This window comes from Dinoponera quadriceps, unplaced genomic scaffold (genome assembly GCF_001313825.1).
Source record: "Dinoponera quadriceps isolate SergipeBrazil2010 unplaced genomic scaffold, ASM131382v1 scaffold153, whole genome shotgun sequence".
Taxonomy (NCBI): domain Eukaryota; kingdom Metazoa; phylum Arthropoda; class Insecta; order Hymenoptera; family Formicidae; genus Dinoponera; species Dinoponera quadriceps.
In genome coordinates, this window is record NW_014554275.1 from 183,034 (window position 1) to 202,601 (window position 19,568).

Sequence of the window (19,568 nt, forward strand, 5' to 3'; positions counted from 1 at the left end):
GGAAAAAAAATACAACATGAAGTAGAAATTTTATAATAAAGTTGTAAAACCAGTCATTTTGAGTGGTGTGGTAGTTCTAGTGTTAAACGAGTCTTTTTATTCAAACGTGGAGTTGTTTTACTTTCTAAGAACTTATTTTCTAAGAACTTATTCGAAAGTAAATTTATGCTTGACAAAGAGGTGATAAGAAAACCTGTAATTAAACGACCCCCCCAGCTACTGAAATTAATATATCTGTAATTAAGTTGTATTTTCAGTTGTATCTTAAGTACTATCAGCAAATTTAAATTTCTTTTAACAATGAATCAAGTAAGGTGATTTTTAAGCATTTTTGCTCACTGAATGCAAAAGCATTAAGGAAAAATCTATTTTCCAGCGAATTGTGGTCATGAATCTCCACCCTCTATGTCGCATAAAATTACGTGCCCTTTGTAAAATTTTATCTGTATCATCATACACATCACAGAGAAAAATAATTTGCTGGCACAACAAATTTTATGCTGTCGCAACAAAATTAGTCAGCCATTATGTGGACAGCAAAATGACTTGTTAAGACTACTTAACCACCATTCGCTCGATTATTTTACTGTAAGAATTAGTAAACGTAGGAAAATACTATCTTATTCTAACAATAAGCTAATGTGTTCTAAGGACTAATTCACTCGGCAGAATATTTTCTACCCTGACAACAAAACTGTTTCTGCTTTAATTACGAATAATTCGCTAATTTGGTTATCTAACTAAATTTTATTACTGTCGCAAAGAATATTCAGTAACAGCAATGATTTCGCTATAATAACAAAATTATTTTCCTTCATGTATATCATGCATACATTCATTTCTGCAAATTAGTGATTTTAACGATTGCGTATATGCGAACGATTAGCGGCACGCACGTTGCATAAGAGTTTGAGTGAACAGTGCATAATAAATATGAAAGTTTAAAAAAACTAATGATGATTAACTTATTCGGAAATTTTCATATTTAGATCACTTTCATCATTTTTATCGCCGCATGGAAAAAAATGTTGCTAACATAGCAAATTGTTGTTTAATATGAGGAGAACAAAAAGATTTGTTACACGCATGGAAAATAATTTTGTTGTATAGTAAAACCATTTTTGTGATAACGATGAGATTTAGTTGGCATAGCCAAATTATTTTGCTGTCTATATATCCAGCAAATAGCAATTAATATTCTTAATAAATTGTTTTGCAAATTTTTCTGCCGTCTCTGTAATAACTAACAATTGGCTGTATCAGCCAAATATTTTTCTCCGTGCGCAAATCGATTACCGTGTGAATTTATGTTTCGTTCATATTTATATTTATAATACGGAATATGAATAATATTTCTCTAACATTTAAACACGGATGTCTGTCTTGACTGTCAAGAATAATATTTCTCTAACATTTAAACACGGATGTCTGTCTTGACTGTCACTCGTATTCCGCATTTTCGCCAGTCAGCATCGTTAATTCACACGTATTTTTCATAATGACGAAGTTGAACGCGCAAATTTACAAATAACCTTCAAAGCCCTACACTAGCCGATAACATCCTGACTTTGTCGAGTCATCTAAAAAGTCAGTCGCGCATAACAAGAAACATGAATGATGAGTTTTTTTTAAATACATTACTCCGACAGTTATTTCTTTGCGAAACAAGAAATATATGTATGACACAGTACCATTATGTTAGAACAATATGTCACCGCATTGCGTTGAATAATGCAAGCGAGAGTGCTGCAATATATCATTTCCTAGTATTTCTTTCTGAAAAAGAAAATTCCCTCCCGATATTCTTCTCGGTCTTTCTTAAATGTTTCCAGACTGTAAAAGTCTTCTGAGTTTCTTTCAAGATTGTAAAATCTGTTTATTTTAGTATAGAGAAATAAATGTAGGAATATCTCTCTTCTTTCCCCATACACCTGTCACCGGGCGATCTGGCCGTAGTTTATTTGTGCACATATACTGGGCACATCGGTCTCGGATAAGTGTTCGACGTGCTGTTAACTGTACATCGGTAAGGACCGTGTTAAGTAGCTTTAATAAAGCCTCGGCACGACTCAATTGATACGCTCGCGTGCGAAGGAGCGCTTCCACATAAAGGTAATGGCCAGCTGTTGTATTGAAGCGGCCAGCACGAATGGCGAATCAGTGCTTAGTGAAGGCTAACATTGAGGACAACAGAAAGCGGACTTCACCCGTCTGCGATTCACGTGATTGCACGGATATGCTGAGATATTAAATCGGAATCATATTGATGCAGTGTAACAGCGGAATAAAGAGTTTCTTAGGATAATCGCTGCATCGATTCTCACTACCAAATTTTGCAATGTTGCACCATACTTATATTATAACTGTTATTATGTGTGTTGTAATCTTTAGTGATGTACTTCATTGTACACATCACTAAAGACTACAATGCACATGATAATTTCAATCATAATTCCGGTTCTAATACTGCAAAATTTTGTAATAATTTTAACTATAATATTTTCTCCGTGCACCTCTGCGAAAATTCCTTCGCTTGTGACGATTATAAGTAATTTTATTTTTTTACACATTATACGAGCCTTTCAGGAACTAAATTGACCAACTCTATTTTTCGTGAATTTCATAATTTTTATACTAAAGTACTTGATTAAAGTGCTTACCTTCAAAATTAAGAAATCTACAAAAAGCGGAGTTTAGCTAACTGAGAGCTACGCATATACATCACACTACACATTATAATAATAATGTACTAAAAAAAAAACGGAAAGATCGCTCCGACTTGAAAATATCGCCTCGCTGGGAACCTTCGTCGAGTATTTTCAATATAACGCGACGGTGTCGGCATAAGACGGCGAAAGCTACGAGAGGCTTCAATGCTCTGTCTGTTGCGGCAGTTTAAAGGATTCCGCATTAGACCGGTGCATTGATCGGTTCCGTGTGATCAAGGAGCCGCACACACAAATTAAGCGCACGAAAACACCAAATCGCGAACTGTCACGTTATCGTAACAATTCACGCGATCCGCCGAAACGAATGTAATCCGATAGCAATTAGCTTCGCAATTGAATCCGACAATGGTGGGAAACAAGACATCTTGTTAGGAGAGACCGGGGCTAATTGTAACGAGATGTTTCTATTTCATGAAAAGACAAAGATAAAAGAACTTAAAGATAAGAGAAATTAAATAAGGAGTAAGGCAAGTGAGAGCAAATCGCCCTTGTTAATGCATGATAAGTCGTAACTTTAATGTAACATAAGTATTCATTAAACGTCTCGGTCCGATTTTGGTTCTCCCTTTTAGCGACAAAATACTAATACTAAAATAATACTAATAAATACTAACTAAAATAATACTAACTAATACTAATACTAAAATAGATATTGAATGAAAAATGAAAATCACTCAGTTAAACATCAGAAATTCAGTCACAATACACATTCAGTCACATTGTCTTCGAAACTATTATCGTTTTGCAAAACAAAAAGTAGTTTCGTTGCAAGCTGCTCCCGTCTAAAGGTGAAAAGGGTAATATATGCTCGCCATGCTCTCAATTGCCATGTGAATGATTTTATTATAGGCTTTTTTTCTCATATGCTATTTAAATATTAAACGATATCTATATGTATATGTGTGAATTACGTTGGACACGACATCGACACAGACTTAGTTGGAACATCGTAGTACGTTAGTAGTGACAAAATACCGAGTAGCGTAAGTAGCATGTGTAAAGGTAGTAATCGGTACATACAACTGACTAATTCTAAATCCCTTACATAAGAAGTGCTAGAAACACATTTGGTCTAAACGAAGGCTCCTGGACTCGGATCGTTATCTTACATAGCTAACGCTATTTCCGTGCTCGCATCTCCGCAACCCAGTTTTCGATCCCGGCTTCTGCGGAACGCAAGCGCGAGTCATTGTCCCTAAATGCGAGAGTACCGTCGTAACGACGTAATCTCATCGTACCATCTCTCTCTCTCTCTCTCTCTCTCTCTCTCTTAGTAACTTATTTACAACTGTCGGGAGACGCTTTCGCGCATATATGCACACATTGATTTAAGACTATTGCCATAGATGCGTTTCACGTACACGCAGTTTTCTAACGCAAGATGCATGCGGCCGGGCAGGCGGTAGGCAACGATGTTAAATCAATGGACACGGTATGCGGAGGAGAATTTTACCCGGCTTCGTTACGATGTTCTTGCACTCGCTACCACTACGTACGCTGCGTAGTGTAATTAATCTCTCGTGTTATACAGTCAATCTGACACATATATATCGTTCGCAAAACAACAGACCCGATTTCATCCGAACCACGGCACGGACGACATCAGTATCGATATATAAATTACTCAAGTGTACATCGTACAAAACGCGTGTAAAACGTAAATCAGTTTCTGCGTAAATAGCTCGTTCTACGTAACGCAGGGAATCCAATCGCGCAATTTGAACTAAGTTTCTTCTGCATGGTGAAACCGTCTCACCGTGTGTACGACGATGCAAATATTCTCTCGCGCGTACTTGTCAACGATGGATATGCTAGGTCGAAATGCAAAACATCGTGTGAATACATTGTGCGCATATATATTAACCCCTTACCTCGAAATTCCATTTACTTTTTGCTTTCTGTGCAGGAATGGTCAAGAAGCAGGATGGATGTATGTGTCGAATAGCAACGTAACATCTGAATAAGCCGAAGGTACTTCAAGAGAAAAAGACTTGATTTTTTTGACCAAGCGTCGCAAAGCAAACAAAAATCTGGCCTCTACCAATCGACTAACAGCTGATGAAGCCATGAGACGAGAAACTTCCGAAAATATATCTTCTTAAGAAAAGAGAATTTAAATAAATTAAGGCTGCGTTGATTTCTACATTATTACATAGGATGTCCCAAAATAACCGTATGCGGAAGATAACGGAAGATTTTTGGTATCAAATAAAATAGAACTTAATTACATAAATAATTTGCATAAATAATATTCCACCGGTCTTTTTCGAATCCATAAATATTCTTATAATGTTGAAACATTTCATGTAAAAAATTATATGTCGTTTAAGCATATTATCTTATTTTTAACTGCTTTCTCGATGGCATCGATAAGAAATTTTCGTATCAAATAAAATATATGTAAAACAGCAGCAAATATTATGCATAATTGCGTAATCGTATGTCTAATAAGATAGAAGAAAAGGATCCTAAACGACTCGTGATATTTCGTGATTTCACTCTTGACTCGCGCGCAATCTAGCATGCTAATTCGACGACTTCAAACAGCTTTCATTTAGAAAAATCATCATTCGAACGTAATTTTGGGAAACAAAAGTTGCTTGCCAAAACAAAAAGACATCCTGTATTGTTTGTAATGCAACACTTGAGTGCGACTCATGCCTGTTATGTTCGAGTCGCAATCCGGGTCATGAGTCTGACTAGCTTCTCAAATTCGGGTCGTAAACTATTTATCTCGCAAATGCGACTAGTGTTTGTGAAGTTCGGTAATCCTGAACTCCGCGAATTCGGTTCCCGTAATCTGAAGCCACTTGTCCCCGACTCAATTTGGCTTTTCTAAGGCAAGAGGCTAATAACTCGAACGGTATGAGTACGATAGAGATATATATAATGATTAGCATGGTTCGCGTGAACATAAATAGACGAATTTTCATTCATCCATATAAATGTTGTGTATACGTGTTGTTGTGTATTTTACCTCCTACATCATTCCTCCATGATCTCTCTCTCTCTCTCTCTCTCTCTCTCTCTCTCTCTCTAGATAACGTGTTACGATAGACTGCCGAATTTTATTACAACATGCCCAAGTGTGTGGCCCCTCGCGCATAAAAGATATACTTCTTCACTACCGATAATACTCTAGATGCGGTGTCATGTGCGATCACAAATTCGATCCTACGGTCGTTTCTCTCTCTTTTTTTCTTTTTTGTCTATTCTCCTCTTGTTCTTCCTCTCCGCCAAACCTGTGTGACCGATATGAAAAATATATCCGGCCACCTTCTATCCGGACACGAATAACTACAAAATTACATCTCTCTTTCTCTCCTTTTCTTCCCATACGCGCGTATAATCACGCTCGATTATCACCTAAGTCACACTTTTTCCCTCTCCCCCAAAAACTTATCCGTAGAATTTTATCGATGAATCTAATCGATCTTTTCGATACACCGATAACTTTCCCTCGCTTTGACTACGATTTGACGGCTAGAGCGAATTGCACGTTTGCAAGTTTATATAGGTAACGCTCTCTTGCTGGCCTTGAAGGACGAAAAATGGACGCTCTCTTGTTATCCTTTTTCATTTTTCACGGTTACCCGTTGCATGCTTACACGAAGTACAACGTACGTAAACCGTTCTCCTCTTGTCTTCCGCCTCGCATCTTAACGAAAACAACGCATCCTTCAATATCGTAGAATGTTGCGGATAGCGTGGACATATTTACATCTCGCGCTACGTCTTGGTGCGCTAATCTTGTTTAAGGATACAAGACTGATATAACGACGTGTTGGAGTGTGTTCACATATCGCTCGGTCGATTGAAGTAACGATGAGAACTACAACGTGGTAAAGAGAGATCTAAGTGAACGATTTCTATGCGCACCAGATACGTTTTTCGCGCGTACGCATTGTCGCCTTCACAATGTGTCGTGTGCAGCAACGTTACGTGTCTAGTTTCCTTTTTTTTTATTACAGTAAAATTCGTTGTACATCGGTTATTTCTCGAGGTTCCGCTTTTGACTACGTATGTATGTATTGTTATCAGAACATCCGCAGACTCCTACGATATCAAAGAGAAAGATTACGATGAAATTATAATTATGTACAATTGCGTAATTAAATATTCGTAATATAAATATGTATGCCCTAGAGGTGTGTGTGTGTTGTGTGAAGATGTGAGCAGAAGGCATATACATGTTATCCAAGTTTGATCATACATGATGCGCGTGGAGTGTGTATGTGTGTATGTTACACACATGTATAAGCTTTCTGCTCGTATCCGGATTTGTGCGATACAATTGTATGCCTATAACTATTTACTTAACTATTACATGCCGATGTATCGGGTAGATATATTACGCAGATTACGTGCGTAATATATACGTATGCTGTGTGAATGTTAATGAACCGATGTAAGCATATATATGTACACATATATTTTTATGCGTATATACTTGTGCATGTATACCCAAAGAGATATATTCATATATGCGGAGCGTTATGTAGAGCTTGCGACATGAATTTTACCGGGAAGTTCTCTGGGGTAATTTTGGATTAATTTCTCGTTGGCCAAAATGTTGAGGTATCAAGAGTATCAATAGTTTCTGAAATACAAACGATCGAAGAAGCGGGGTGCTTCGCGAACTAAATTTTGGACGACCGGAACGGATGGCGAAATTATCTTCTTTGATCAATTTCAGGCAACGGAATGTTAAGCTTTGAGGTTTAGCCATAAAGATACGTTACGATTGAAAATGAAAATCTCGCCATAAGTAATGATCCCCCGTGAACATTTCCGCTAAGGAAAAATTGTCTTCCGATTGCTCGGCAAACCTCACCGTAAAATTATAGTCGTGAAAATTCTGGGACACTCTGTATATAGAAACATATCGACCGAAATTATACCGTTTATATGACATGCGCGAATTTTCTGCTCACCTCCAGATTTGCGCAATACAATCGCGCGATACAATTATATGCCTAAGTGAATTATTTATGACGTTTCAATGTATTATGTAAATATATTACGCAAATTATGTGCGTAATATGCGTGAAAGTTAATGAATTGAGCATTATAAGTATATGTGTATATATATGTATGTATGTACACATGCTTTTCTATGTGTATACACTTACGTATGTACATCTGCTTCGTATGAACAATGATCGAACAACGTAACAAAATTAGGTACGCTTGCAGCTTGATATAAACTCTAGAAGATAATCGCAAGAGAATAATACAACAGCTATTGTATAAATATACAGTGCATAGTACCTCTCCTCTTTAATAGTGTACTTATAAAGCTTGCTACAAAAATTGATTGCGCAAAATGTCAGTGTAATAATGTATTAAGTTTGTGCGAGAGTTTTAGTCTTTCGACTGTATGAAAATAAAGCAAAAACTTGCGAGAGAAAGACCAAAACTTTCGCCACAAGCTTGATATATAATCGTCAATAATGTAGAAAATAGGGAACATAACAAAACTCGCACCTAAATACTGGTTATTAATCAGGCAATGGAAGCACTTCGTTTCGTCGGATATTTTTACGTTAAATTAGCTGTTCAAACCTCATCGTACCAATTTCTCGTCATGCTGTGGATACGTAGTGGGGCTTTATAAATTAGGAAACAAGCGACAAATTGATTTATAAAATCGTGTATACGATATATATATAATAGTACGTCAATATCGTCAATTATCAAGGCCATTTTCTACATATCTTATTTAAGATAACTTTAATTGTTCAAACTACTCATCAAAGTAAAACGTTTTTCTTGAACGGATTAATAATGGAATACGTTCGTTAAAGAAAAAGACGTTCTCTTAATTTCGATTAACAATTTCAGCGCTCTTCCAGTCTTAAATAATGTCAATAATAAGATTTATCTTTGTAAGCTCGTACAAGCATTTGCTTGTGCGAGCTTCATGCATATATATAATTTCTATAAAATGTAAACGAATTGTATTGAACACGGTATAAAATATCAACATTAAATAAAAAAAAGTAGGAAAAAAGTTCCTTTATAATAAAATTTGTAATCATGTTATAGCAATGGTATGCTTTGCTCTCAGTTAAATAATATTTAAATAACACCGACTAAACATTCTCTAGCATAAGTGGAGCAAGTAACTTCGACGAACAAGCCAATCGCTTGCAATGGCGTCGATTAAGAATGTAAATATTAAAATCAAATAAGTATCGATCGAGAATAACGTCGAATCCATAATCCTACTTATAGTTAAACGTCATGAACGGCTTTATTTATGTGTATGGTTACTGTTGTACACTTGGTTTCAATACGACTTATACATGTTTTCTCCGATAAAGTTAGAAGATCATCAAGCGATCACAATTTCGAGCCGCTATTCGTGAGTTTGTGCGATAATCAGTTACAAGAGAAGTAGAAGTGATAGTAGACGAGATATACGATGTCGCAATTACAACGGAGAGAATTCAGAGGAAATATAAGTATTTTCAATAAATTAAATATATGTATACTCTCGTGATTTTTTTAAATATTTTTATTGCGCTTCTTTAATTGTCAAAAATATTTAAAAAAGTATATAAATTAAAATCACAATTTTTTATTTTATGAATATTGTGTTGTTATAGTCAACGTTATTTTCTATTTTCATTAAATCTTCTGTTTTGTCCTTAAAATAATTAGTTATTGAACATTATTTCTCGTGATAGAATTTTTTCTTAAAGGACTCAAGTAAGCAAAAAAAAAATGAGAAAAGTAAGTTTTCCAGGGTTCTAGGGTTCATAAAAAATTTTGAAATTTCTTGACTTTTCTACATTTTCTAGACGACAGTAGAGAATTTTCCATGACCAATATGTAATTTTGAACCTTAATGTTTAGGAACAACGGTTGCAGAAAAAGTAGCTTATATTATTAGAAGCAACACAAACTTAGAAGTTAGTAACATAATATAGTCCTGAATGAAAATTCAAGCTAACAAAAAATGAACGAATATTGGAAAAAAGAATACATTTATGACAAAAAAGAAGGACTATATAAAAATGCTGAATAAAATTTTCCCGGTTTTTTCCAGTTTGCGACAATCTTGATTTTTCTCTCAAAAGCGAGGAAAAGTAAGTAAAAGTGAGATGTTTTGAAATAAGTGAGGAAAAGTGAGGCGCTCTTATACCTTTATTTTATCTGTTAAGTGAGAATATAATAAAAAGATTGTTCACATTCATTCGACTTCCGTCACAACTGATTGCCATGCGAACCCACGAGCCGTGGCCCATAACCATCTGATATGCTCCCAACTTCGTCGGGAAAGACGCGTGCAAATCGCTGCGCAAATGAGGGTATGTGCCGTTAATATTATGCACTTCTGTTGGAAAAAAAAAGCGTGCAGGTTTCTTTTGGAAATCGACAACTTAACCCTTTTAGTGCCGGGCGAAAAAGAGGTGCTTATGCGAAGATAACCGGCCGATTTTACTAGGATTTGGTAAAAGGCTCATAAAAACCAAACGAAAAGCAATATTTAAAAATTATTTATTTTAATTCTCTCGTAATGAAATTAGACTATTTATAACGTATTTTAAATTTATTTTGATAGAGATCTCTCGCAATGCGAATAGTAAAGCGCTACAAGGTGCGGGCCGATATATCGGCTCTGGCACTTCTCGCCGGTGTAGCAGGAGCCGATATATCCCGGCACTAAAAGGGTTAAGAAACAAATCAGTATCCGTTCTCGTTTTTCTCGCGAATGGCAGTAACGTGTCACGCGCGAATGTAATGAACTTATTTGTCTCATTATGATTACACACTCGCCTATATTATCACGATGGCAGTATGAGATTGGAGTAGTTTCAGTACGCAAGATAACATATACATGTCTTATTTCCTCGTGTCGCTTCTACATTCTCGTATGCCGCGCAGATTACGCGCGCGTGTGTGTATTCTATATACACGGAATAGAATCACGCGACTAAAAACTCCCTAACCGTGTGAAGAAACACGTTCGTCAACTTAACTTAGATCAGTCACTTAACGTATATACTGATATACTGTTAAGTTCGTGCGGAGGTGGTGGTGATGGTATTTCGTTCCTGGTCCTTCGCCGACGCAAACTAGGCTTTCTTCCACGTTACATTGCACGTCTCGGAATAAAAAGTACATCACGCCGTCGCATGATCGCACTTTGAAACTCCGATACATCCCCAGCGAAGGGAAACCAGCAATAAAACACGTGGTGATACATGCCGCGCGCGTGTATGCACACGAACTTCGGTAATGCCGCCTCGAGGATATCGCCTATAATATATGTGGTACGGTACTTACGCAGAAAAAGGCGTTAAGTTATATACACGTTTCTAATACTAGGCGACTTTGCGTCGGGTCTCAGAAAGCTTCCACGAAACTCGCCGGAAACAGCCCGGTACGGCCGGTGCGTTGCTGCGTGCCCTTGTACCAGCCGTCGTCGCGCTTCTTGTGCACGTATATTATGTCGCCCACGCGAAGCTCCAGCTCGAATTCGCTGTTGGGTGGATACGGCACGATACAACGGAATCTGTACACCCGATCGCTGTAAATCATTAAGGAGTGATGTGAAGTAATTTCACAGGAATTAACGTACAGTAACTTTGAACGTAGTCAGGATTTCATACGGGGGGAAGGAGGAAGGAAAAAATTTGATTATTATTTATTTCATTTCAGAGCTTTCCACGCGCGCGTCTGGAACTAGATATTCTTCCTACATAACTGAGATATGCCAAAATCATTGCAGGCACTCATTCATTTTCATGAAGTATTGCTAATAGTCATTGGCTAATTTGTCATTGGTTTTTAATTACAGGAGAACAAAAGGTTAATAATACTCCGAATCCAGTCTATAGCCAGCTAATAATATATTTCCAAGATATCGGGATATTTTCGATCTTTTTATCGAACAAAAGTTAATTTTAGAAAAAAATATTTATAAATTACAGGTTTTTCCGTTTTGAAAGCAGACTAGTTGGTCAATTTCTTGAGAATAATATTCAAAAAATAATATTCAATAATATTCATTCAATAATATCCAATTTGAAAAAAAAAAATAAAAAATAAAACAAGAATGAGAAGAACAATAAGAAAAAAATAAGTGAATTTTTTTTCTTATAAGTGAGAAAAGATTAGATATTTTAAAATAAGTGGGAAAAAATGAGTAGTTTCTATGCCTGTATGTATTGCAGCTTATTGTGGAATACAGATTGTAATATATCAGTTACACCTTTTTACTTTTATGATTTTCATAATTGGATAGGATGTCTCCTTATCAAATTTAGAAATGGGAGGTAAGTGCTCCTCCTGTTCCACCCTGGCTACGTCCATGGTAATAATAATAACAGTAATTTTCCAACTGTATTTATAAGATAAGAAACTCGGAAGTCAGATAGACTGAATAACTCTTACCGATCGCGTGATGACTGCTGCTTCGTCTGTTTCCCCATTCCGGCGTCTAAAGAATTACTCTTGCGATGATGGTTCCCGACCGTCGGACACACCATAGCGCCAGATTCACCAGATCTATCAATAATGAGAACAAAGAGTCAATATAGAAGATTGTTATAAGACTATAACGGTAATTTTTTATATGAATATGTGTAAAATATTAATATATATACGTTAGACGATTTACATCGCGCAGGCATAGATAACAAAATATACATGAACTTTTTAAACATGCAAAATATTTGTATTTAATATTTTTCAAGATAACATTTCATATTTTATCTTTATACACATTTCATGACAAAAACAAAATTTGTCCCACAAGCGTCTCATTCGATGTAGAAGAAACGGGAGGCGATAACATAGTTTGGTATCTATGACAAATGTAACCATCTTTATATTGTTAATCACACATAGTAGTATAAAACAAACTGTGCGAAAGTGGTCGAAATGTGTCATTGAGCACACTTACCTGAGAATAAAAACGCAGTCTACCGTACATTCAATCGCGAACGCTGATGTAAAACAGTAAATACGACAGTATTGCGTTATTCTCAAATGCAAACATTGATTCACATGTAAGGCGTGTTCGCGTTGCAAAATTCAAGCACCGATTCGTTCAAGATTGTGCAAAACGTGTGAGGCAAAATACAGACTTTGTGAAGGACGGTTAACTGATATTGAAAACACTACGATTCCGTGTATTAGAAGCGTATAGAAATTTCTATCGTAAAATAGACACAACGGTGAAAAAAATTGCGCGATTAGCTTGATCGATTTTTGCGGAGTGGACGTTTCGTACCTCGTCTCAAACTCAGGTCGCTCGATTGTGTCTAAAATTACAAACGACTAACCTCTGCGCTACCGACAGTTGTAGAGAGGGTCTCTCCTTGCATTTCAGTCTCTGTGAGGATGTAGCGTGCCCTTGCACAGAGCCCGGGCATAAGCGGTATTGGCTGTTTGAAGCGTTTAATTCTTGCGTAGGTACCACCTGCAGCAACTGACTTGGGCAGGACCCCGATCTGCGATATTGTCGATCCCACCCATCCCCCCGATACGATATTAGAGACAACATTTCAAGGCGTGCAGTTTGTGCAGTTCGTGCCACACAAAGCATGATTCGTCGTAGACGACGTTCACTTCGCGTGGACCTTCGCTATCGTATGCCTTTACTCTCGTACGTGTGTGCGTGTAACTACAACGATGTCAGACATGCAAACGATTTGCAAGATGACCAAAGGTCAGTGCTTTTTTACACGAGTAACTCGAATAACACTCGAACGAACATTGAGCATTAGCACACATACACATAATCGGGCGATATAGACAATAACAACGATGTATACGCGCATGCGGCAATCAACGTATGGGATACACACATCATCGATTCGGATTCATCAGTTATCGGACCGTGCAAATTCAGAACGGCTAACAACGTTCTCCGCTTCAGAATTATAATACAAACCGTATCGGTGATGATGATGATGATGATGATAATAATAAACACATGTGTGTCAGCGTTCATGTGAATATTGGGATTAATGGTACACTCACCGGACATGCATCGGGTTAACGGAGTTACCGTCGTCGAATACGGGATTGTCCATTGAATACGTGGCGGGCGGTGGCGACTTGGACTTCTTGATAATGGTCAGACGTCGCATCAAGGAAACGCACTTGTCCTTCTTCTCCTTCGGCTGTAATCCACGTAAATGCGTAGGTATGAGAAAACGAGAAATCGCACGCGAGTGTAAATATTCAACGTCACTCGTTAATTTCTCCCAAGTACCTTCTCCACAATCCTGCATGCGGTCACCGGCGGGTTAGATGGCGCGATACCGCTCGTCACGCGCAAAGTGTTGTTCGGGCTCCTGTTCATATCGCTCGCGGAAGAAGAAGGAACGGAAATAGCGGCGCTGGCGCAGCCATTATTAGCACCGTTGATACCCGCTGTCGGCTGCAGCGACGACGGCATTGCAACTTGTTTGCCGGGAGAAGCTGCGGGAAAGTGTAAATCATTTTATGAAGTAATTACGTACAATAATCGCAACGTCCAATGAGCGTCCCGTTAACCCTTCGAACCGCGGCGTATCTTGGGGAGGATAACTGCGTATAATGGCTGCTTTTGGAAAACAAGACAGTTGCACAACGGCTGAGTAATTCGTTAACGTAATTGGTCTAAATTTAGAGGTCTAACAATGAAGACCAATAATGATTGACAGCTCACTGGTCATTTTGTTCCGCTGAATGTAGCCTGTATCTTCAGAAAGTAAAATATTTTGATTGGTTTATCTATGGCTGCGTTTGGATATCACGCTATTACGTCATGTCTTTGATTTACGTCTAATGAGCAATAAAGATATAGAATGACATATAAAGATAAAATGTTAAACATTTTTTCTGTTGCAACTACTTTTCAAAACAAACTTTTGAAACACAATTTATATTATCTGGTATCTCTCTATTAAAATAATATTCCAATATATTTTGGGGCTTTTAGGGCTCAATATCTCTGATCATTTGCTCAGAAGATGCTTATTATTTTGTATCTCGATCGCATCATCGAATGTTATATGGTAAATTTAAATCTATAAATCAACTTGGTATGCTAGCTAATAAATTCTGATTATATCGATTTTTTAAATATGTTCCAGAGTAATTTAAAAGAACATTTATTGAACTGCTTCTGATATTATAAATTAACTTTGCAAATATACTTTCATTTTTTTACCTTTTTTTTCTTAGTATAAATATTATTTCTGCAAGTATGATTATATTTTTCTTGCATACAAAAAAGAAGCTTATCCCGTATATGCAATAAATAAATAAATAAACACTAGAAAATATTAATAAGGCCGTTTTTCAGCCTATGTAAATTCCATTCTTTCGACACATTTTTCCAAAATAAAAACCGAGATTCAAAGGGTTTGCGTTTCTCCGAGTATACATACGGATATTCGACGTCATCACTGCGCTGTGACTGCGCCCGAGCGGATTGGCGGCCGCATTCTGATCGTTGTGCCGGGGCGGACTGGTTTCCTGATTCGGTCCTTGTTCCGGTTGACCAACGCCACCGCCATGCCAAGACGAAGACACGGTCGTCGACGGACTAATGGCGCGCGGCGGCAGTTCAGGCGGCGGTAAAGCGCGAGGATTGTACGGTTGCGGTGCGGGGCCTTTGCTCTTCGTGTACGTCATAGCCAAGCGTGATTCGGCATTGGACGCGTTCGATGACAATGGTGAGCCCTGGTGCTGGCTCGGCGAATTCGGAGATCCGCGGCATATTCCACGTTGATATCTGTGTAACGTGGAAGAATGTTAACAACGTGAAGGATATGACGATTTAACACTGAATGGCGGCCTTAGGCTTTAGTAGAATGGCTGACTGATTGGTTCAAGACAATGTTTTATTCCTTAAATATTTGTCTTTGAGTAACTTACAACGACTTGTGTCTTAAACTAAAAAGCCGCTTGTATGTGACTGATGACAAGCTGTTGTATAATAAAGTAAAAAAATAATTTAAATAAAGAATGAAAGTATAAAATATTGTTTTGAAATATTGTTTTGAAATAATATGAGTCAACCACTTCGCTGAAATCCTTAAATGTGACCATATACCAGTGGAGATATACTGAATATAATTTTTTCGATATTGCACCCTTTCCGGCGATGAAACCACTCTGAATCAGCCGCGACTATTACCGAACTGGCACGATATCGCGTATTTACAAGCTAATATCGACGCAGATTGCCGCAGATAGTTATTTATAACTAAATTTGATATTTTTTATACGTGTTCCTTGAGATTAGTGTGCTATTTATATCTATTTTTAATATCTTCTAAAATGAGATTTTGACGAAAAATTACTATGATATTAAAGACTAATATGCAGATATTGTAATTTCAGAATTATTGGCCATTTTGTCTAAAAAATACAATGATGACAAGTTCATAATTCATAATAATACTCGAGATACATATACATATTTAAACACTTGTACATCTCTTTCCATTATTTGTGCATCTCTATTATATCGACTAATACGTAAATATAATACTAATAAGAAAAATAAAAAAATTATATTTTCGTATTTGTGATAATATGCGTATAAGTCAACTTCGCTTCAAATTAATATTTATTATGTTTAGATAATGATATAAATGTATAGAAATAAAATTTTGCTTGATAAATACTGTGTTTCAATGACCTTTTTAAGAATGTTTTACTCTTTTGAGATTTTTTTACTCTTTGTATAGAAATGAAATTTTGCTTGATAAATACTGTGTTTCAATGACCTTTTTAAGAATGTTTTACTCTTTTGAGATTTAAAAAACTAAAGAATACAGAAAAAATTCGGTCGTTCGGAGCAAAATGAATTTTCAAAGCAATTTCTTGTTTCTCCTGCAAATTTCTGGCTTCGCACGTACGAGATATTACTTCTCAGTCACCGGTGTATTAATGACCTAATTATCCTGCATGTTATGGCTAGTCTACGTACATAGCCCTCGGCGGTGCTTCAACAATTCCATGTATAAGGCCGACATGTATGTTGGCTCGATCAAAGTTTAATATACATACTTGGCGGGTGCAACGTAGTTTCCCGGGAAGACTCCGCACTTCTGCGTACGATTGGACGTCCCTTTGAACCAGCCGTCCTGACAACGTTCCGTTACCATGTAAATCCCGCCCTTCCGCAGCTCAAGCTCGTCCGCTTTTTGGGGCTTGTACGGATAGAGCGCTATGTACGCTGCTGGTAGATGCGACGCACCGGATCCGGAAGTCTGATTAGCGGGCACGCTCTGCGACGGCTGGGCGAGAACGAGATCACTGCTGCCACTTCGTCTGTGACGAAGGTTGTGGTCGGTGCAGGTACTACTGGTCTAGAATACGAAGAAACTTCCCTAAGTTCCGGGTGAATCTTGCATAAAGCGGACAATACGTCAAGATGTTGAAATGCAAAAGCGACAGAGAGAATTGCCTTTTTTTATATATATACGAAGACACATTCAACGAGAGCTGATCTAAAGTTATCGGCAGAGAAATTGTCACAGTACGTCAGCAGAAAATGTGATTTCCTTACTTGTAAAGGAGAAAACGATTCATTGCCTCCGCTATTATTGGCGTTATTAGAGGCACTGTCTACCGGAGGACTAAGTATTTCAGCGCTATGTCTATGATGGGGATGAGCATGATGACCTGTATTGACGGCAGTGAAACTATGGCGCTTAACATTATGTCGATTGCCGACCGCAGGCGGTGACATCGCCGGGCTGCCTGGACTGCTCGGAGCAGTGCTGGAACTGCTGGACGTGGTCGAGCTATTGGGTGTGTTCGGTGTGGTGGTCGTGGAACTACCGCCTGACGAGACGTTTGAGACAGTATCGGACACCGGTAACGCGGTGGTCTGCGATACAATATCAGAATATATTATTATTACACCACACACATCACACGTTAATATAAAAGTTAAGAAGTGAAAATGAATGAAGAAAGTTTTTCTATTAACTCTTAGTAGTAGATTTTCCAACGATGCTTCTGTTAAATAGAATATTTATTTACCTGCGCTAGTTGCGGTCGCGGTTGGCTCGTCGTTTGCACGTTACGTGAATGGTCGGTTGGTATCAGTGGCGTCGGTTCTTCGTTCGTCGGCGTGGGTGGAGCTACTCTCGACGGTCCTGGCTGTACACTGATGAAGGACAATGACTCTTGATAAGTATATATTTGCAACTCGAAATAATACGAGTTGTATTAACCATTCCACTTACTTAGTGGAGAGTTTCATCAAGGCTCGAGCGACACTGTTCAGCTCCACGAAGGCTAATGGAAATATACCAATCCTGTCAAAAAGCTTACCCTCCGCCCAGTTTTCATCTACTCTTCTGATAACACTGATTACTTCCCCCTGAAAAAATACGTTTTAGTATTTTACATGAAAATGTTTATCTTGAATGAAGCACTTGGGCTGAAATACCTTGTTAAAAGTTAGACATCCATCCTCATCGTCATTTGTCATTCTAAAGTCGTACAGTGCTTTACATTGGGGTACATGTGGTGTCAGAGGTGTCATCACCTGCAAGTTATATCAAAACATTACATTTAACTTACTCATTATACTTTATCATCACAAGTAACATCTTATAATTTCCACATCGTACCTGAACATAAGATAGAGGAAAGACGCCGTGATTGTTGCCGCATTCCCCAAAGTACCAATTGTTATCGATCTTCTTTCGGAGGATCACTATGTCACCTTTTTTAAAACTTAGATCGCTGCAAGCACAAATGACGTTACAATAAAATGACAGATCATAGGGCATAACAAAAGAAACTATACATAGACACATATCGTATATCTTGCAAACAATACACGGAACTTACCCTGGTACCTTAGAGACATAGTCATAGATTGCTCTGCCATAAGCCTGATTGTGCAGATGTGTCTGCTTAGCAATCGCATTAGAATGTCGTACTGGCTCAGAAGCAACAGTGACAGGAGCAAGATTAGCTGTGACTATGGATGCTGGTGCAACCTGGTGACCGCCGAACAGCCTCTGTGGTGCGGCAGTGGCAGATCTCGACGAGGATAAGGACGACGACTTTGCGCTCTTCGGCGCGGCATTACGCATCCCCTCGAGGATACGCATCAACAGCACATTAGGCGGCAGGTCATCCACCTTGGCATCCACCAGCACCCGACATTCTGGACAACGTAGCTCACGGTGGGTGCTCACGATCTCTTCCAGGCACTTCTTGCAGAACGTGTGTTGGCAGGGCAACACCTTGCTGGACGTGTCGAGCCGCTCGAGGCATACCGAACACTCTAACAAGTCGTTCAGCATGCACTCATCCATCCTGACCTGTCTTCGCGACTGACACCAGAGAGCTGCGCACGAAAAACACCACCCGTTCCTTTTTTCTCTCTCTCTCTCTCTCTCTCTGTCTGTCTCTCTCCCTTCGGTCGTCGTACCTATTCCGGATTCCTCGTCGTCTCTGCGTTCACGCTCGCTCTATCGAAACGTACTCCCTCCCCTATCATCTAACCCTCCCAACTGTCTCTCGCTCTCTTCTTTCGCCGCGCCTCGCTTCCGTCTTTCTCTCTCGTTCTCGTTCGCTCGCTCCCTCTCCCCCTCCCACTCGCTCAATTCACTTGCTCGCTCACTCACTCGGTCTATATGTCTCCCCCCCTCACGCTCTCTCTCTCTCTCTCGTGGACACGCGCGATTCGTCGTCGCACTCTCGTTCTCAAGAGAGACAGACGGTTATCGGGCTGCAGTTCCGGTATCGTATCGGTATCGCGAGCGTTACTACAATCTCCTTCGCCTTTACCTTCCACTCCTCTCTCTTTCTCTCTCCGCGCCGCTCCGCCGCCTTCGGCATTCGATCAAAGGACGT

The 19,568-nt window shown here is 38.5% G+C and overlaps 1 protein-coding gene across 2 annotated transcripts; it reads right to left on the reverse strand.

The window, feature by feature from the left end:
* Positions 1 to 10,337: 10,337 nt before the first annotated feature.
* On the reverse strand, positions 10,338 to 19,275 carry LOC106741666 (SH3 domain-containing RING finger protein 3). Of its 2 annotated transcripts, XM_014613903.1 has the most exons (13): positions 18,555 to 19,275; positions 18,332 to 18,446; positions 18,148 to 18,246; positions 17,942 to 18,078; positions 17,736 to 17,862; positions 17,257 to 17,580; positions 16,755 to 17,056; positions 15,125 to 15,471; positions 13,963 to 14,171; positions 13,728 to 13,870; positions 13,028 to 13,195; positions 12,135 to 12,248; positions 10,338 to 11,268 (listed from the first exon to the last, which is right to left on the reverse strand). In XM_014613903.1, exons 1-13 carry the CDS (start codon positions 19,025 to 19,027, stop codon positions 11,085 to 11,087), a joined length of 2,742 nt encoding a protein of 913 aa, XP_014469389.1. In that variant the 5' UTR covers positions 19,028 to 19,275; the 3' UTR covers positions 10,338 to 11,084. The 2 variants fall into 2 exon arrangements, with proteins under 2 accessions (XP_014469389.1, XP_014469397.1); XM_014613911.1 differs by lacking the exon at positions 13,028 to 13,195.
* Positions 19,276 to 19,568: the final 293 nt, after the last annotated feature.

Bases quoted from the DNA above. Each gene is read 5' to 3' on its own strand.
- LOC106741666 (XM_014613903.1), bottom strand. From the start codon at position 19,027: ATGGATGAGTGCATGCTGAACGACTTGTTAGAGTGTTCGGTATGCCTC. The intron at 18,447-18,554 runs GTAAGTTCCGTG...TTGTGCTTGCAG, and splicing joins TATGTCTCTAAGGTACCAGG to CGATCTAAGTTTTAAAAAAG. The intron at 12,249-13,027 runs GTTAGTCGTTTG...CATTATTGATAG, and splicing joins CAACTGTCGGTAGCGCAGAG to ATCTGGTGAATCTGGCGCTA.